Here is a 20,365-nt window from a genome sequence, read left to right as displayed (position 1 = left end):
AAAAATAATACTATCATCTGCAAATAATAAGTGAGAAATAGAAGGAGCTGACGATGCCACTTTGATCCCGTGTAAACTACCATCCACCACGGCTTTATTCAATAACCCAGAAAGAGCTTCTGCACAAAGAATAAATAAATATGGGGAAAGAGGGTCACCTTGTCGTAAACCCCTAGATGGAGTAAACTCCCCCGAAGGTGCCCCATTTATAAGAACTGAGAACGTGACAGTCGACACACAATGCAAAACACGATCCACCCAGCTCTCCACAAAACCCAATTTTAACATAACAGCCCGCAGAAAACTCCATTCCACTCTATCATACGCCTTAGCCATATCTAATTTCAAAGCCATAGACCCATTACTACTACTCGAATTTTTCATATGATGAAACACCTCAAAAGCCACCAAAATATTATCAGTAATAAGCCTGCCCGGGGTAAAAGCACTCTGATTCAAAGACGTAATATCCGAAAGAAAAACCTTTAATCTATTTGCCAACACCTTAGTAATCAACTTGTACACCACATTGCAAAGGCTAATAGGTCTAAATTCCGTCATTTTGTCCAGGGACTTTGTTTTTGGAATTAGCACAATAAAGGTCTTATTAATTTCTTTCGGAATCACATTGCCATTAAGCACATCAATCACAAGAGTAGTAACAGCAGGGCCAACAATATGCCAATAAGTTTGGAAAAAAAGAGGGCACATACCATCCGAACCGGGAGCTTTAAGAGGATGCATTTGTTTAAGAGCCTTGAGCACTTCCTCTGCTGAATATTCAACACATAAGCCTTCATTCATCTCACTAGTCACACGTGGATCAACCCCACTCAAAGCCTCATCAAAATTGGAGCCCACTGAAGATGTAAAAAGAGTTTGGAAATACTCTACTGCCACTTTACAAATTCCATGTTCTTCATCATGCCTAACACCATCATCTGCAACAAGACACCCAATATTATTTTTTTGACGCCTTTGCGAAGCTTTCCTATGAAAAAAGCTTGAGTTCTTGTCTCCCGCAGCTAGCCATAACGCCCTTGAGCGTTGTCTCCAATATATCTCCTCATGATGAATTAAATCATTGACCTCCTTCACTACCTTTCTCCTTTCTCTAACCCGATTCTCTGACCTGCTGCCTTTATTAAGAGAAACAAGCTTTTTCCTCCTTCTTCTAATCTCCCTAAAAAATTTTCCAAACTCACTATCACTCCACACCTTGAGCTCAGCCGCACACGCAGCCAACCGACCCTCCACCCATCATCCAGCCATGCCGAACCACCTCTTCACACCCATCATTCTCCACCCAAACTTGTGTAAAGCGAAAAGGCTTCTCCTTTCTCTTCGTATTACCCTTTTCTTCATCAAGCAACAACAAAATCGGAGCATGATCCGACCACTCCCTCTCAAGGTTAAGCACTTTTGCTCTCGGAAAAGAAGCCATCCATCTTTGATCCGCTAAGGCCCTATCAAGTCGGCATTGAATGTCATCATCCCCCCATTGACCGTTATCATAAGTAAACTCGTACCCCTTAAAGTCTACATCACACAAATTCCAAGTATCCACCACCTCCCTAAAATTCCCCATTTGCCATATTGCCCTATCTCTACCACCTTTCTTCTCCGAATCATGCAAAATTTCATTAAAATCACCTACACACACCCACGGTTCTCCACTCCCATTTGCTAATTCACCAAGGAGCTCCCACGAGAGATGTCTATTGGTCACTTCCGGCCACCCGTAAAACCCCGAAAGTCTCCAAGCTTCATCCCCAACACCCTTTTTGACTAGCACATCCACATGATGCAATGACATCGAGATTAACTCCACCTCTAAACCACTCATCCAAAACATAGCAACTCCCCCAGACCTTCCTCTACTATCCACCGCAACACCATCATAACCAACTAATTTTTCCCGGACTTTACACATTTCACCACTACTCAATTTCGTCTCCATTAGAAAGATAAGAGACGGGGCCTCCCTCCGAATTAAATTCCGGAAGTTATTCACTGCAGAGGAATTGCCCAACCCTCTGCAGTTCAAACTAAGAACACTCATTGAGCTCGGCGGGATTGTTTAGCAACAATCTCCGCCACTCGCAATCCGGATAAATCATCATCAGACACCAAACCATCCTTTAATCCATCATCCTCTGTCCTGCCCCTCTTTCCCAACACTAACTGATCCTCCCCCCTCATATAGCTGTCATATGAATCTTTTTCTCTCGTCCATTTTTGCCAAGTCCTCACCCCTTTCAAGCTCTCTGCCCCCACCTTCCCACTAGCATCCAATTTACTCTCTTGATGCATACCCTCCAACACCTCCTTCCCTTTTTCCATCTTCCCCCCACTCACATCAACCCCCTCACCCCCCGAGACAATCTCACCTCCCCCCTTAACATTCTCCTGCTCCCCCTTATTCACCCCTATCTCCAGCTCCCTTACCCCCGAACCAAAACCACCCCCACCCTCGATGAGCGGCTGCTCTCCTACAGGCACCTCTGCCTCCAACTCACTCACTTCCTTCTCGTGCTCCAAGGATGATTTTTCCATCTCCTTAGTGACAAACAATTTCTTCCTCCCACCCATTACCGCTTCAAGTTCTTCATCATCCTTCATCTTGCCCTTCCGAGGCGAGGCACGCAGCCACCTCCCCCAGCCCAATTTTTCTTGTTTGCACTCTTCCGACACCAAGCAACAGTCTTTCTCCGAATGTCCGATGATCCCACACACAAAACAGAAAAACGGCAATCTTTCATAGGCGAATTCCACCACAATCACATCCCCTTTTTTGTCTCTAACACGCTGCACTCTTCGCAAAGGTTTTGTGATGTTTAGAAGCACTTTGACTCGCCTAAACCTATCCAAACCCAGCATGTCCTGCTCCACCTCCAAGACTTCCCCCCAATTCCCCACAATTTCCTTCACATCATCATCAGTTCTGCAATTAAATGGCAGATTTTTAATTCGAACCCAGAAAGGAGCATGCACAAGTGAAACATTCTCCGGTTGTTCATCTCCTTCTACTTCCCTCAGCACAAATAATTTGTTATCAAAACACCATGGGCAATCCCTCAACACTCTCTCCTTATCCCTCCAATGAAAGAATTGGAAAGCATATAGATTAGGACCCAATACCCTAATAACTATTCTGTTAGTAACACCCCAAGCCTTTGTCATGGTATTCTTAAAAGCCTCGATATTGTACGGTCTCTCAGTCACAAGTCTACCAATCAAGAGAAAATGGAATTTGTCATTTGAAGTTTGTTTTTCAACAGCCCCTAAGTCCACGACCCCATTCTCTTCTTCCTCCAATTGAAGCCTTGCATATCTTTCAGCAATTTCGTCAGCCATGATCAATCAAAATCAAGAAACAGAAGAATAGCCGTCTCGTACGGCAGCCAAACCCTACTTTCTAGAGAGAAAACCCTTTCTTTCGAGGGAGTTTTTTTTATTGGACACATTTTTATATTCACTATACAAATAAAAAATATCTTTATATTCACTATACAAATTTGCTATAAATATTAATATATGCTATACGAATAACAATCCAATTGCTTCATTAAAATATCTTTATATCCAATTGCTTCAATAAAAATATCTTTATATATGGGAAACAAATTTGCTATAAATATTAATATATGAGGTTTGTTATTTCTTTACTTACTTATTTACGTCATTTATATATTAGATTCAATTTGATGTCAATTGAACTATTAAAATCCTAACATCATTATTTTCCTCTTTTTACATGGTCAATTAAGAAATTCGGATGATTTGAATGATGCTATTCTTAATGATCTTAAAACGATACTTGATGAACACAATCCAGTTGCTATGTAAATATGCTATAAATATTAATATATTTAAATATGCTATAAAAATTTACCATGTATGACATTTAACATAATTAATGTTTACACACCATTATATATAGGCACATAATTTATAATATGTAGTACTTGTATTAAATATCTATATTAACAATGGCATTTACTATGATAAGAGATATTACCCCACTAAAAGAGAGTTGGAAAATTAGGGTAAGAATTGTGAGACTCTGGCGTAAACCCGATTACTACAAGCCAAACATAACTAAATCAATTGAGTTAGTTTTGGTTGATGAAAAGGTAAATGCATGTAGTAAAGTTTAATATTGATTTTATCATAGCATCAAAAACTTCCTTTATAACTTATATATACTTACGTGTATTAATTTTATATTATAGGGTGACAAAATTCAAGCCAATATCAAGATGTCTCTCATAAAGCGATTTGAAAGTCTTGTGAAAGAGGATTTTACATATATTATTTCTAACTTTGGAGTGGTAGACAACGTTGGTAATATTAGAGTTACTAACCATACCTATAAGATTGATTTTTTTTATAGGACTTCGGTTAAAGATTGTGAAGATGCACGACTCTCGCTACATGGACTTGATTTAGTTCCTTTTGAAAAAATTCTTCAAAAAGAAGTAAATGAAATGTTTTGCATAGGTAAGATAAATATCAATACAATACACTAATTATTTTGTAAGAATATTATTAATTTGCTATACTAATACATATATATTTATCATCATCTTTCTTACATAATAAAGATGTTATTGGAGAAGTTATTGGAGTAGGTGATATGATAGACACGTCTAAAGATACTACTCCAAACTACAAGTTGCCTATTGAATTGGAAGACTTAGAGTAAGAATGCATATTTTTATTATTTTAATTTATTACATAATTGTTGTTAAATATATATATAAAAATGCACCATTCTTCAAGTTTAACGGATATTATTTTTTTTCACAGTAATAATACAATGAAATGTCTTTTGTGGGGTAAATTTGCTGAGGATATGTCAAAGTATTTGAATGAGAGTAATCAAAGTCACAAAATTGTTATCATACAATTTGCCAAAATTAAGATTTGGAAAGGTAAATGTATTTTATATGAAACTATTTTGCTACTTTGCTAAAGTATGATCATTAAGCGTTTAACTATGTATGACTTTTTATTATTTATGTAGATGAGATCACTTTAACAAATTCTTACTATGCCACACGCATTTTACATGATCAAGGCATCCCCGAAATTAACGACTTTAGGGAAAGGTAAAATTGCATATGATAACTTTTTGTAAAATTTATATATTCCTCGAAATTTTTTGCATAAATTTTTTTAACAATAATCTATTATAATTTCATGTTTGTCTATTAATTTTTTTTTTTTTTTTTTTTTTTTTTTTTTTTTTTTTTGTAGTATTGTTGATCAAGATGATATACATTCACAAAGGTTGACTCATATATCAAGTCAGAGTGCATACTCCATATCTGACGAATTTCTTAAATTGTCTGAACGAAAACAATTGGATGAAATATCTAATTCTAACAAGGTAAACTTTTTACGCATGAAGATTTTTTATACGATTCAAAATTTCTGTATAGTTGAATTTTCTATTTTGTTACTTATAAAGGTTTTTTTTTTTTATGTAACAAAATAGGAAATATGACTGATTTTGTATTGGTTTAATAAATAATTGCATATGATTACTTTTGGTAGAATAATTTTATGCTAAACATTGAAAATAAAATTAGTTTTATGCTAACTTTTGATTATTGATAAAAAAAATTAGTTTTATGCTAAAATAATTCATTTAGTTTTGATTTTGTTAAAATTTTTGTGGGGTAATAAGCTATTCCTTTTGCTAAAAGCAAAACATGTTCATAACCAACACGGATGAAAGAAAACATCACGATTATGTGGCAATGCTCAAACCAAGACAAGATCTGCCAATCCGACGTCAGGCGTTGAATATTTGATTAGTTTTATGCTAAAAGTTGAATATTTGATTAGTTTACTTTTATGCTAAAATAATTCATTTAGTTTTGATTTTTGTTAAAATTTTGTAGGAATGTTCTTGTGTGACTTATGCTACCATTGTAGCTTTTGAAACTAATACCAATTGGTATTATCACTCGTGCAAAACTTATAACAAAAAGGTTGATTATGAAGGAAGTGGTCAATATTGGTGCCAAAAATGCGACTCTCATGTGAAATCTGCACCGCCAAGGTACATTTTCAAATCAACCTATTAACTATATTTTGAGAAAGATTAAAACCTACAAGAATTTTGTAATAATATAATTTATTTTCTCTATTAAAATTAAACCAAAATAGGTATAAGATGAAAGTGGATTTGCAACTTTTGTAATGTTTGACCGCGAAATATTTCAAATTATTCAAATATCAGCAATGGATTTGAAAGATAAGCTAACAAAGGTAACAACATTATAGTATTATGCATTATTAAATAGATTTAATAATATCTCATACAGTTATAATTTTAATAATCATATAAGATCTTTTATATATTTCACATGAACATATTAATTTAATTAAAATATCAGTTTTGTAGACAATAATATTATTTCATCACTCACTTACTATCTTTCAATTTTTTTTTTTATTTTTTTTTTCCAGGCTGGTAAAGGTGATTCGTTTCCAGATGAACTTGATATGCTAATAGATCGAAAATTTCTCTTCAAGATCCAAATCTCCAAATATAATCTTGAAAAAAAATTATGACAAGTTTACTGTCCTTAAAATTAGTGAGGATGAGGAATTGATCAAGACCTTTTTGGATGTGAATAATAGTACTGTGCATGTAAGTATAGACATAAAAATAGATTCTCTATAATAAAGAATAAGATTAACTAACATTTGTACTATGAATAAATTAACTTTCTCTTTAATTTTATGGTAGGAACATGATACGGAAGCGGAATCTCATTGTAATTCGATTCAACCTTCCATTGAGAAAAACAAGGTTATATTTAACAAAATTAATCAATAATTTTTTACACTTTATATTTTAATGCGTGATAATTGTTATTTATTTATGCATTGTAGGACTCTACTTCCATTACATGTGATAATGAAGACCTTACTGTCTCTTACATCACTCCAACAAAAAGGTCTATTGACAATGCTATTCTTGATGAGAATGAAGATGAGATGAGTTCAGTGCAATCCACTAACAAGAAGAAGACCATGGTTAAGATGGAAAGAGATGACAAGTGAGACGACTAATGAAGCTTAAATTGCTATATGGCAAATTTTTTAATAATATTGAAGTCGAGTACTTCATTTTTTTTTTTACTTTGCGTCATTATTGTTTATTACATTGAATAATAAATTGAAGGGATATTGTCATTATTACTATGTGCCAAATCTTAGTTTAATTACTTATATTATCCTTACAAAACATAGCCCATTACCTATTTAACAAAACATACTTCCTTTGTTTATATTTAGTTGACAATCTTGACATATTTAATTTAGACACACATATATTAAGGAGTTGAGAGAGAATGATAAAGCAAGTGGGGTACACTATAACTTTAGTTTGTGAGAAAAATAAGGAAGATAATAAAGTTACATCAAGCCTAGGCTTCAAAACCATATGCAATTTATGAAAGCCCCCATTACGTTAATATACAAAAGCTAAAGATAAAGCTAAAATACACAAGGTTTTTAGAACCAAAAAATATATATATAAAAAATTGTATGGCTGTATGGGTGCACGAATTTGCTCTACCTTTTCAATGAATTTGACACATTATACAAACTCTTTTAAAATTATCAAAGCCTACAATCAATTTGAAAGTTAACTTTATGCAACTTTCCTACAGATGTTTATATAAAAGTAAACGGTTTAAATGGTAATAGATCCATTAATACTACCCTTGTGAGTTGTCAATCCACTATATAGAAATTAAAATACGGAAAAAAAATAATATTCATACGTTATAAACACTAAATTTCATTCGTTATATTCACTATACGAATAAAAAATATTTTGGGATACATTCACTATACTTTTTTCCATCGCAAGGTTTGAGGATTTTAATAAAAATATTTCACTTAAGTTAGTAAATATAATATAAATATATGTTTACTAAAAAAATGCTATAAAATATATGTAATTCTATAATATTATATAGTAAAAATTGTACAGTAGGATATTAATATTTTTATATTCACTATACAAATTGGGATACATTCATATAAAGTATGATATTATATTCATACTATTATGGATTCTTTATAGAAAAGAAATTTTAATTATTTCATACCTTAAAAAAATTAATAACTCATGAAGATGCATGTGGGATTTGCAATCATTCTAAACTCAGTATATATTAGGTTTAGAAAATACACAGTTTGTTTGTTCTTTTAATGAAATAATAAATTATTAAAACATACTTCATTCATGGAACCATATTTTTCAAAGTTTGTTTGTTTGTGATAGATTTACACATGGAGCCATATTTAACAAAGTTTGCAAGACTTAAGAGCAAGGCTATTCTCATAGAGAAACGTCAACGACAGAAAACTAATGAACTAGGTGATTTATCGTTTTACAATTAATCATTTTTTTACTTAAAAATATGTGAAACCTTATTCAAATATATATGGATGTATGTAATATAGAGAAAAATCAAGGAGAATGTCTTGGAGTATCAAATTCATTCAACATTGGGAGTAGACACCCTACGAGAGACATTCAAAATGGTTAGGCTTATCCAAAATTTTCTCAATAAATATATTTATATATCTATATTAACATGATATTGACATTATTTATTCTTATCAACATTAACATATATTGTTTGTAATAGATGAATACATGGAGCCAAACTTTACAAAGCTTGCCAGACAAAAGAGAAAAGCTATTATCATGGAAAAGCACCAACAAAAGAGAACTAATGATCTTGGTAATGTATCATCTTTGATCATTAAGACGTGTTTACATTTATTTGAATAAAAAATTTGTCAAACCTTATTTGGGTATATATGAAAAACAGGTAACATAGAGCAAACACAATTAAAAAGTTGTGGAGGATCAAATTCATCCAACATTGGTTATAGAATCCCTATGAGCGACATTACAAATGGTCAGGTTTATTCACTTTGTTTTTTTAAGTGTACAACATGTTTTTAATTCTTATCATCATTTAATTAACGCTCTACAGTACTCCATACGAAAAAAATAAAAATAAATGAATGGCGCTGCAATAAAGATGTCTACACTTGATTGAATTTTTGATAGCTTTTGAGCCATGTATTCATTTTTTGCCTGGAAAAAACATAGTTGTACAATATAACGCATAGTATTAATACTCTATATATATTCCTTTGCCTACTAAATATTTTACATGTATGAGAATTCAAACTAACCAATAAGATATTCCTTATTGCTTAAAGCAAAGCATGCTCATAACCAACACGGAAGAAAGAAAACATCCCAACTATGTGGCAATGCTCAAACCAAGCCAAGGTCTGCCAATTCGACGTCGAGAAAAGAAATCAATACTTATGAACAAGTATCCAAAAAGGTCAACCTGGACACAAATTTACATTTTGGTAAGTCGATAATTATGAACGATTACGATGTGTGAATTTTATGCCTTATAATTTTATACAACTTATTCTAATAACAGGTGATATTCACTCTAATTCGACACCGGATACTATACATATTCACTATGATACTCAAGAAAATCAAGGTATGTTACTATAATTCATAAAAATAATAGAGTTTAGGTTGATTTCTCTTATGTAGATTTATTGGTGCTGCTATAATTTTATCTTTTATAAGAACTTTAGTTTTTAAAATTATAATGCTAAACACCAATGATTCTTCAAAAAAATTTAAATATACTTGTATTATTCATCAACTATTTGTAATTTGTGGAGCTTATTAAGAAAATAAATTTATCACTAAAAATGTTGGGTTGTTTTATGTTTGCTCAGAATATTGGGACATTGGAGACCAGACATATACTTGCCAATCTTGTGGTGCTATATTTTGGTACGAGGAAATATTAGAGAAGCATCGAAACTCAAAAAATCCAAAATACTCCAAGTGTTATATGCAAGGAAAAGTGAAATTACCTCTACTAAAAGAACCACCACCACTACTTAGTGGATTTTTAAAGAACAAGGACCCTAGAAGTAGGAATTTTTTGGAGAACATAAGATCTTATAATAATATGTATGCATTCACGTCAATGGGAGGAAAAATCGATTCAGCTATCAATCAAGGTCATGGACCTTATACCTTTCGATTACATGGTCAGAATTATCATAGGATAGGAAGTTTGCTACCAAATTCAGGCTCATCTCCAAAATTTTGCCAACTCTACATTTATGACACAGATAATGAGGTTTCAAACCGAAAGCGTGCAATGAGGTTTATTATTTCTTTACTTACTTATTTACGTCATTTATATATTAGATTCAATTTGATGTCAATTGAACTATTAAAATCCTAACATCATTATTTTCCTCTTTTTACATGGTCAATTAAGAAATTCGGATGATTTGAATGATGCTATTCTTAACGATCTTAAAACGATGCTTGATGAACACAACCCAATTGCTAAGGCTTTTAGAATGGCAAGGGATCGTTTTAAATCTGATGATTCTCAAAATGTCAAATTAAAACTCATCGGAAGGAGAGGGGTTGATGGGAGGAACTACAACCTGCCAAGTGCATCTGAAGTTGCAGCACTTATTGTCGGAGATATCGGAAACTCTATAGACAGGGATATTGTTGTTGAAAAGCAATCCGGTTTACTTCAACGTATAAATGAGCTTCACCCTTCTTACCTTGCAATGCAATACCCATTGTTATTTCCATATGGTGAGGATGGTTATAGGGTTGATATTCTGTTAAGGGATGATGATGGAAGTAATTCTTCCAGAAAAAGGATGAGATTGAGTATGAGAGAATTTTTTGCATTCCGGATACAAGAAAGACTTAATGAAGCTGCAACACTATTGATGTCAAGAAAGTTATTTCAGCAATTTTTGGTTGATGTCTACACTATGATTGAGGCTAATAGACTTAACTACATTCGAACACATCAAAAAAAATTGAGGTCAGAATTGTACAAGAATCTTGCTGATGCAGTTTTGAGAGGAGACATTGATCCATCAACTATGGGATTACGGATTGTCTTACCTTCATCATTTACGGGTGGTGCTAGATATATGATGCAAAATTTTCAAGATGCCATGGCTATTTGCAGGTGGTATGGATACCCAAATTTATTTATCACATTTACATGCAATCCAAAGTGGCCAGAAATCACTAGATTCATTCAAAAGAGAGGACTCAGACCAGAGGATAGGCCAGACATTCTTTGTAGAGTTTTTAAAATGAAACTTGATCGCTTAATAAGTGATCTTAAGAATCAAAAGATATTTCCCTTCACAGTAAATGCTTGTAAGATTTTTCTTATCTTTACTTCATTGATTTATATAATTTTAACACTTTATTTAATTTTAGCAACTACATAACCAAATAAATTGATTCAGTGATATACACGGTGGAGTTCCAAAAACGTGGATTGCCTCATGCTCACATCCTTTTATTCTTAAAATCTGAGGACAAGATTGCTAATGCTCATGACATAAATAAAGTTATATGTGCTGAAATCCCTGATCCAATAAAGGAACCTAAGTTGTATAAGCTTGTTGGAGATTCTATGATGCAAGGTCCTTGTGGTGCTTTAAATAAACAATTTCCATGCATGAAAGAAGGAAGGTGTTCAAAACATTTCCCTAAGAGCTTTGTTGAAGAGACAAGTGTTGATGAAGAAGGATATCCTGTTTATAGAAGACGGGATGATGGGAAATTTATTGAGAAGAATGGTGTAAAGTTAGACAATAGATTTGTTGTTCCATACAATCCAACACTTATCCTAAAATATGGTGCACATATCAATATTGAATGGTGTAATCAACATAGGTCGATCAAGTATTTATTTAAATACATAAATAAAGGAAATGATCGTATCACCGCTGTTGTTTCTGGGTCTGAAGAAGAGTCTTGTGACAAGGTTGATGAAATTCAAGCATACTATGATTGCAGGTGTGTGTAACTTAATCATTGTATTTAACTTGATTAAATTATACATAGGCTGATTATTAATTTGCATAGATACATTGTATGCAGGTACATTTCACCATGTGAAGCAGTATGGAGAATTTTCGGATTTGACATGCATTACAGATTTCCTTCTGTAGAAAGACTAAGTTTTCATCTTCCTGATGAGCAAAATGTAGTATTTGAAGATGATGATCCTATAGATGCAGTCATAAATAAACCCTCTGTAAGGAAATCTCAATTCTTAGCATGGATGGAACGTAATAAGAATGATGCAAAGGCTAGAAAACTCACTTACGTTGAGTTTCCAACGGAATATGTGTGGAAAGAAGGCATATGGGCTAAACGACAAAATTCGTTTTCATTTGGAAGAATATACCATGTCCCCCAGGATGCGGTGAAAAGTATTATTTAAGAATTTTGTTGAATTATGTTAAAGGCCCGACATGTTATGAAGATATTAGAACGGTCAATGATGTACTATACCCTTCTTTTAAAGAAGCTTGCTATGCAAGGGGATTGTTAGATGATGACAAAGAGTACATTGATGGCATCACAGAAGCAAGTTTTTGGGGAACTGCACACTATTTAAGAAGTCTTTTTGCGATGCTATTGATGTCTGATAGTTTATCTAGACCAGAATTTGTGTGGAATACGACTTGGCATTTACTATCGAATGATATTCTTCACAAACAAAGACATATCCTTCAAATTGATGGTAATATACTATTTTTGTCTTTTTAGAATTGGTATGAAATAGATTGAAAATGATCAGTTTACATTTAAAAGAAGAGTTGCATGATTCAATAACATGTTCATGCATCATATTTTAGTTAACAATAATATTTTGAACTACATTGAGTATGAGTTTACAAGAAAAACATATATAACATTTAGAATAGGAGATACTTGAACTGGTAGCTAGGTACATTATTATGGGTATGTGTTTTAAAGCAAAAAAAATTTTAGCATATTTTGTTTAAGTAGGAATGGTGAAAAGTATAACACTTAATGATTAAGCACAAAAGCTTCTGCTCTGAGCTCATTTATAGTTTATAGTCTTCATGAATACATTTGTTTGCATTCTGAATTGTACCATAGTAAAGTACTCTTTTCGATCCTTTTAAATGGGCCTAAAGATCAATACTCCAGATTCAAATCAGAATGGAATGTGCAGAGAATAAAAATGAAGATAAAAATTAGTATTTTCCTGCACATACTAATGTTGAAGTTGAGGTTAAGGGAAGAAGAGGAATGAAGTTGCATATTAACATACATTAAAATGGCTGGACATATAATAAGTCACTTTATTTTTATATCTTGAATAAATTTGAGCATGTGTTAATGTATAAATTTACATATTTGTTGTTAACAGATTTGCAGTTAAGCGATGACCAACTGAAGACTTTTACTTTGTCTGAAATAGAGAAAATTTTACAAAGCAATGGCAGCACACTTCGAAATTTTCCTTTGATACCATTTCCAGATGATATGCTCATGTCAGAAGGACGAAACAAGTTAATCCAAGATGAGTTGTATTATGATAGATCAACATTGCAACAAGAGCATAAGATACTTTTTTCAAGTCTTACTGATGAACAACAAAAAGTGTACAATAAAATCATGAGTGCAGTTTCAAGAGGTCAGGGAGGAGTCTTCTTTATATATGGATATGGAGGCACAGGAAAAACTTTCATTTGGAAAACTCTATATGCTGCTATACGGTCTAAAGGAGAAATTGTGCTTCCGGTTGCATCAAGTGGTATTGCATCACTTCTCCTTCCTCGCGGAAGAACGGCTCACTCTAGGTTCAAAATACCTTTAAATGTAACAGAAGACTCGACATGCAATATCAAACCAGGAAGTGATTTGGCAGAGCTTTTAATGAAGACAAAGCTTATTATTTGGGATGAGGCTCCTATGATTAATAAATTTTGTTTCGAAGCTTTAGATAGAAGCTTAAGAGATGTTTTAAAGACTTCGGATCAATCTTTTGGGGGTAAAGTAATCGTATTTGGAGGAGATTTTCGACAAATTCTTCCAGTTATCCCAAAGGGAAGTAGACAAGACATTGTTTTTGCCACAATCAACTCATCTTATTTGTGGAGTTTTTGTGAAGTCCTAAAATTGACAAGAAATATGAGGCTTCAAGTTGGTCGTTCAGATTCAAGCAACAATGAAATAAGGGAATTTTCGGAGTGGATATTGAAAATTGGAGATGGTAAAGTGGGAGAGTCAAGTGATGGTGAAAGTACAATGGAAATTCCAGAAGAAAATTTGATAACGGAAGCACGAGATCCCGTTAAAGCTATTGTAGAAAGTACTTATCCATCTATACTCGAACATTTATGGGATACAAAATACTTTCAAGAAAGAGCAATTCTCGCGCCAACTCATGATGATGTAGAATCTATAAATGAATATTTGCTATCTTTAATGCCAGGTAAAGATAAAGTATAAATAAATAATTTATTATTTTTTTACAATACTATATTTAATGCAATGGTTAATTATATCCTTTTTGCCAGGTGAAGAAAAGGAATACTTGAGTTCTGATAGCATATGTAAGGCAGATGCAAACATGGATATAGAAAACATATATCCACCCGAGTTCCTAAATACAATCAGATGCTCTGGTGTACCAAATCATCGGATTAAATTGAAGGTTGGTGTTCCTGTCATGCTTCTAAGGAATATTGATCAATCCTCTAGCTTATGTAATGGTACACGATTGGTGATTACTCAGCTAGGAAAGTATATTCTTGAAGCTAAAATTATTTCAGGTAGTAACGTTGGACATAAAGTTTTCATTCCTAGAATGGTTTTGAGTCCATCAGATACTACTAACTTGCCAGTAAAGCTTCAACGAAGACAATTTCCGTTGGTAGTATGTTTTGCTATGACAATCAACAAAAGCCAAGGTCAATCTCTTTCGCATGTTAGTTTGTATCTCTCGAGACCGGTTTCCAGTCATGGACAACTTTACGTTGCAATCTCTAGGGTTACAAACAAAAAAGGTTTGAAGGTTTTGATATGCGATAAGGATGGAAATTTATGCAATACTACAAGCAATGTAGTATACAAAGAAGTATTTCAAAACATACCATGAGAAGGTATATATTACTTTTCTCTCATTAGTAGTGTAATTTTTTCATACTTTGTTAACTAAATTACATTGAGAATGTTATTGAATTTTTTTTTCTATCTTGCAGTACTACATCCATCGTTTGGATTTGATTCAAGTGATATGTTATGCTTTAGCATATTGGATTCTTTACATGACAATGCAATCAAGTAAAATTAATTTATCTTCACTTATAGTATATTGTTTAACTTGTGTTTTGAGACAATGTTGGGGTTTATAAATTATATAAATTTGATACCAAATCTGAATCAAAAATTTTTTTGTTTATCAATTTTGGGTCAAATTTTAGAAAAAAAGTCTAATGCGTGTAACCTCAATTGAATTTGCATTATTGTTTTTTTTTTTTAAAAAATATTATTATTATTGTTTAGTAGTTTTGAAAGTAAATAGAACATATGCTGAGAATATGAGAGATATAATCAAACAAGATATTTTTAGTAGAAGGACTAAAAGTGAATTAGTCATGTCTATAATCTACCTAGCTAAATTCTAATCATAAGCTATTTTGAAAAATACAAAGAAGGCCTAAATCCTATACGAGGCATGAGATGACTCAACTAAACGGCACAATTGACAAGTTTTCAAATTAAAGCACAAGCTCTACTATTGTAAATCATTGCTTCACAAAATGGGAGCTCCGTTAGTTTTATCATCCTGAAACTCTAAATTTCAAATCACAAAGCACAAGATTCTTTTTTGAATTTTTAATTCATATCCAAAATATCAACAAATCATTTCTTCTCAATTAACACTCAAATGAACTTGAATAGTGAATATAATCCTCAAATCTGGCAAATTTACAATCTAATTAAGAACAAATAATTAATGACACTACTAAATTGCATTCAAACAACAAATCCCAGAAAATTCAACATCAAATTCCCAACAATATCATAACAAAATCAAACAAAAAAATGATAAGAAGCTTTACCTATGAGGCACAAGAGTGGCAGGAACACCATTTTGAAGCCGGAACGAAAAGCAGACTCAGCAACATTAATATAAGGAATTTTGGACTTGAAAAAACGGCCGCCGTTTTAATTCGGATTTAGTATAATTGAACTACTAGATCTAAAAATAGGTCACCGGGGATCATGGAAAATCGCAACCCGAACTCAACGAAGATAATATTCAGATATGTAAGAACTTCATTTTCATGGTGTATGAGCTTTGGAAGTATCAATGTTTGAGTTGGACTTGAAGTTATAGTGTTTACTGACACTTTTTCCAATTTATTATTTTGTTTTCTTTTATATTTCAATAATTGAATCAACTAGCATGACGTGGCAAATAATAGTACACCCATTGTGGTATGTATTTACGTGGTGATTCTTTTTTTATTAATAATTAATAATAGTACACCCATTGTTTTTTTTCTTATAAATATTTTTGTCATAATAAAAAAAAAGTAATAGGAATAGGAATAAAGTTAGTACATTTTTTTTTTGTAATACTACCTCCAAATTATATTATTTACAACGATTAGACATTTTTCCGCTCTAATTTATGTCAAATCATTGCAAATAATATGAAACGGAGGTAGTAGTTAGAATGTCTTTGATTTGCAATCATAAATTATGTGTCTCACTACATATACTAATGTAGTATTCACTCGATTTCATAATTATTGATACAAATTTAAAAAAAAAAACAAATTTTAAATTCAACTAACTTTCTTAAAACTCCGTAAAAGTTAAAATGTTTCATTTATTTAAACACAGAGGGAGTATTTTAGAGATAAACATATGTTTCCTGAGTTAATTCGTCAAAAATAAAAAGTAAATTAGTTAATTAATTGCAATTTAGCAAAATTAGATGGGAAAATAAGATGGTACTTGTGAACAAATTTTTTTTATTTTTAATAGTCAATTACATACATCATTTTGTATCTTTTCATGATATGGTTTATATTTACGTACGTTGATAACCTTAAAATATCAAATTAAATCGGTTGGACTTAGGGATTTACATTAGGAAATCCAAAGACAGATGATCCCACAAATTCATTTTATAAATTTGGGCATCGAATGACACTGCTCTCTGATGAGCTCTATGAGGTAATTTCTACTCTTATCATCTTTTATATTTTTCGTTGAAGTGTGCTTAAGAATATGTGCCCTCTATTCGCCACAAATAAAGAATAAGTTTATTGCATCATTTTACTCTTAGGTCCTCTTCACTTTAACTTACAAAAATAATATTCAGTAAAAATAATTTCAATTCAATAAAGATAATTTATGTGCAGTAGATATAAATTCAGCTCAGTAACATTAATTTTAGTTCAGTAAAAATAAAAAATTATAAAGAAAAAATATAATTAGAAAATTAGTAAAAATAATTTCAGTTTAGGAAAAATAATTTCACTTCAACAAAAATAATTTCAGTTAAATAAAAATAATTTTAATTGAGTGAAAATAAGTTGCAATGAAAAGGGTCTTACTCATAATAAAGTGAGAAATATGTACACCCTCTGTTTGTCCATAACTAACACGTTTTGAATTTCGTCATTATTTGAATGATACCCTAATAAGAAAATAAAGTAGTTATATATGTAGATCACTTTATTTCAATTCATCTCAATGTGTATTCAATGCAAAATTTTTATTTTTATTTTTTTATTATTTTTCTTACTAACGGCTAGAGATTTTTATAATTGGGTTTTTGCATTGTCAAATATAACAAAACATATGTCAACTAGAAAAGAATGGATGAAGTATATTATTAGCTAAAGGCGGATAGTAACGTCATTTTTATCAATTTTAACTCCTTATCTCACCTTCTAATCGTACACATTGTTTTGTTTACTCAATTTCTTTAACTATTTTATTATCTTAACCTTTGCTAATTGGTTTGCTTTGTCTTTTCAGTCTGCCAAAATTAATTGCAATGGTGAATTCGCAAATTTAGATGATAAAAAAACGAAGTGCTTACGATATATTCAAGCTATATCTCATGTAAGTCATTGAAAAATTATGTTTGATGAAAGCAATAAGAGTTTGTGTTACTTTAATTATTTATCGATGATCATTTATTTATATTATATCCTTCTTAGTTAATATTCAGTTTTAATGTATTTTTTATACATGCAGGCAATGAACGCTGTTTTTTTACCAAATATCATGAAAACTAAGTGCGCTTATGTATCTCCTAAACAAGTAAAGAATTCAACACAAAAGAGTATAGTACAGGATCCAGTCGATTATCTGCGTTCCAAAGTTTCATTGTCCGCACAACCGTGCCGGCGGGTATATCTTCTTGACTTGATTGTTAGCTTAATACTTCTTTCGCTTTTTTTAGATGCATCACTATTAAAGTTTCAAACACTTATACGAGTACAATTTTAAAGTAGAGAGAGATAGAGTGAAAAAATAAAAAATCATCATTATGATAGGAGAGAAATAGAGAGAATTTTAGGTAGAAAGAAAAATAATGCATTTAAATTTTAACTTTTATATAAAAAAAAGGTAATACATTTAAAAAGGCGGGACAATTATTAAGAAAAAGATATTTTCTAACACGCATATCCACGAGCGTACAACACTTAAAAATTTCTTTACTAATTTTTCAAAAAAAAAAAAAAAGAAAAAAAATAAATTCTTTAATAATGTAATTATTCTAACAAATCAGATAAAAATCTTTTCACTATTAACCACGAGGTAATTTCTTTTTATAATATAATTAAACCCTATTTTTTTTTTCAATCCAAAATGTTTGATTTAATATCACATAACTAAGATATTGAATCAAAAACTACAATCAGATAAATTTTGCAATGTGAAATATCTTCCGCTTATATTGCTGGAAAATACTGTCTTGTTGGAGAGACAACCTAACGATTCTTTATAGCCGTGTTGAAAGTATATTTTGCTTCGATTCTAATTGCATTCAAAAACTTGAAAACTTTTGCTATCTTGCATAATTTTTCACCAATGAATTAATTTCACAACAATCCATAAGATTTATTATCACGAATTTAAAACTAAGAAATTTTTCCCTTGAAGAGAGGAAATAAACCTCTTATCTTTCGAAGGAGATTGAAAATCCTTTTCATCTCAAAGGAAGGAAACAAGGATATTGTCTACGCTCAAAACTAGTTTGTTAAATTCATTCGTTTTATTTTCTCTGAATTTTCAATTGGTTTTTTTTTTGGTTTTTTTTTTTTTTAGGACCAAGTTTACTTGCTATCCTATACTTGGGCTAACGACAAACAAGTTCAAGAGGCACTTCATGTTCGAAAGGTATGGCAAAATTATTGACAAGTTTACTTGCTATCCTATATTATTTACGTATCTTATTAGCTAACACTTAACAGTAATTGAATTATATATCAGGGCATGGTAAGTCATTGGGTAAGATGTAATGTAAGCATATCATTTATACAAAGTGTGGAAAGCACTGTAAGCTATCATCAAAGCTTTGGAAAAACGTTCCTCCGTTCACTAATTTACAGGTAATGCATCTCTCAATGCTAGATTTACTATTATACTAATTTTGTGCTATGGGTGATGTCTAGGTTGTTTATTACATGAATTTTTGGATAAATCTTTTGGTTTGAATGTTAAATAGTCATATAATCATTTTTGACAATGTAGGATATTTAGACATGCGATAACATACTTAAATTATTTTTACTAAAGTGATAGTATTTTTACCGATTAAAATTTATTTTTACTAATTTTATATATTAGTGGTATGATATGATATGATATGATATGCATATATAGTAATATGAGACTGACTTTATATATTCGTGATATGATATGTCGTGTTTCATATTGGTTTTATTCAGAGGATTTACATATTTCGAAACTCAAAAGCATTACTATAAACTAAGTTTAACCCTGTGCGATTCACTATTATAATTCAATAAAAGTGGAATTATAAAAATGACTTAATTCAACGACTCTTAAAAGTTTTACAAAAAAATAGATATATGCAAGAGAAAATATAAATATAATAATAATAATTTAAATGGATAATATGAAGTTTATTTTTTTATTTTAGATGCACTATATATAACACTACGGAGTATTAAGTAATACTCGATAATGATTTAAGAGAATTTGGTTGCAACCGCACCAACTATGCACAATACGCACGCAATATAATTAAGTACTTTGGGTGCAAACAACATCATAGAGGTAATCATGTCTGACTAGGACTACTGGCCCCTGGTCTTGCCCAACTTGGCCTAAAAATTGCCTAGGTTTGGGAAGCATTTTGGGTTTGAAGTCCGGGCTCTAGTTGGCACAACTATTAGT

The 20,365-nt window shown here is 31.6% G+C and overlaps 2 protein-coding genes across 2 annotated transcripts in view; both read left to right on the top strand.

The window, feature by feature from the left end:
* LOC145580065 (serine carboxypeptidase-like 18) overlaps positions 1-20,365 on the top strand; it is a 93,149-nt gene that overhangs the window by 32,452 nt on the left and 40,332 nt on the right. The window contains exons 7-11 of the mRNA XM_081637390.1: positions 17,066-17,161; positions 17,972-18,058; positions 18,194-18,349; positions 19,271-19,342; positions 19,436-19,554. Of these exons, the coding sequence (XP_081493516.1) occupies positions 17,066-17,161; positions 17,972-18,058; positions 18,194-18,349; positions 19,271-19,342; positions 19,436-19,554 (530 nt within the window). The remainder of the gene's footprint in view (positions 1-17,065; positions 17,162-17,971; positions 18,059-18,193; positions 18,350-19,270; positions 19,343-19,435; positions 19,555-20,365) is intronic.
* LOC145578412 (replication protein A 70 kDa DNA-binding subunit B-like) lies at positions 3,993-7,084 on the top strand. Its single transcript, XM_081635727.1, has 11 exons — positions 3,993-4,136; positions 4,236-4,503; positions 4,608-4,704; positions 4,813-4,937; positions 5,030-5,114; positions 5,263-5,395; positions 5,913-6,073; positions 6,484-6,487; positions 6,530-6,667; positions 6,767-6,829; positions 6,913-7,084. Exons 1-11 carry the CDS (start codon positions 3,993-3,995, stop codon positions 7,081-7,083), a joined length of 1,389 nt encoding a protein of 462 aa, XP_081491853.1. The 3' UTR covers position 7,084.

Source organism: Chenopodium album, chromosome 14, assembly GCF_948465745.1.
Source record: "Chenopodium album chromosome 14, dcCheAlbu1.1, whole genome shotgun sequence".
In the NCBI taxonomy this organism is placed as follows: domain Eukaryota; kingdom Viridiplantae; phylum Streptophyta; class Magnoliopsida; order Caryophyllales; family Amaranthaceae; genus Chenopodium; species Chenopodium album.
This window is presented reverse-complemented; position numbering and strand designations above follow the sequence as displayed.

Coding starts and splice junctions, on each gene's coding strand:
- LOC145578412 (XM_081635727.1), top strand. CDS start 3,993: ATGGCATTTACTATGATAAGAGATATTACCCCACTAAAAGAGAGTTGG. Junction 6,668..6,766: donor TGAATAATAGTACTGTGCAT/GTAAGTATAGAC, acceptor ATTTTATGGTAG/GAACATGATACGGAAGCGGA. Junction 6,830..6,912: donor CTTCCATTGAGAAAAACAAG/GTTATATTTAAC, acceptor TATGCATTGTAG/GACTCTACTTCCATTACATG.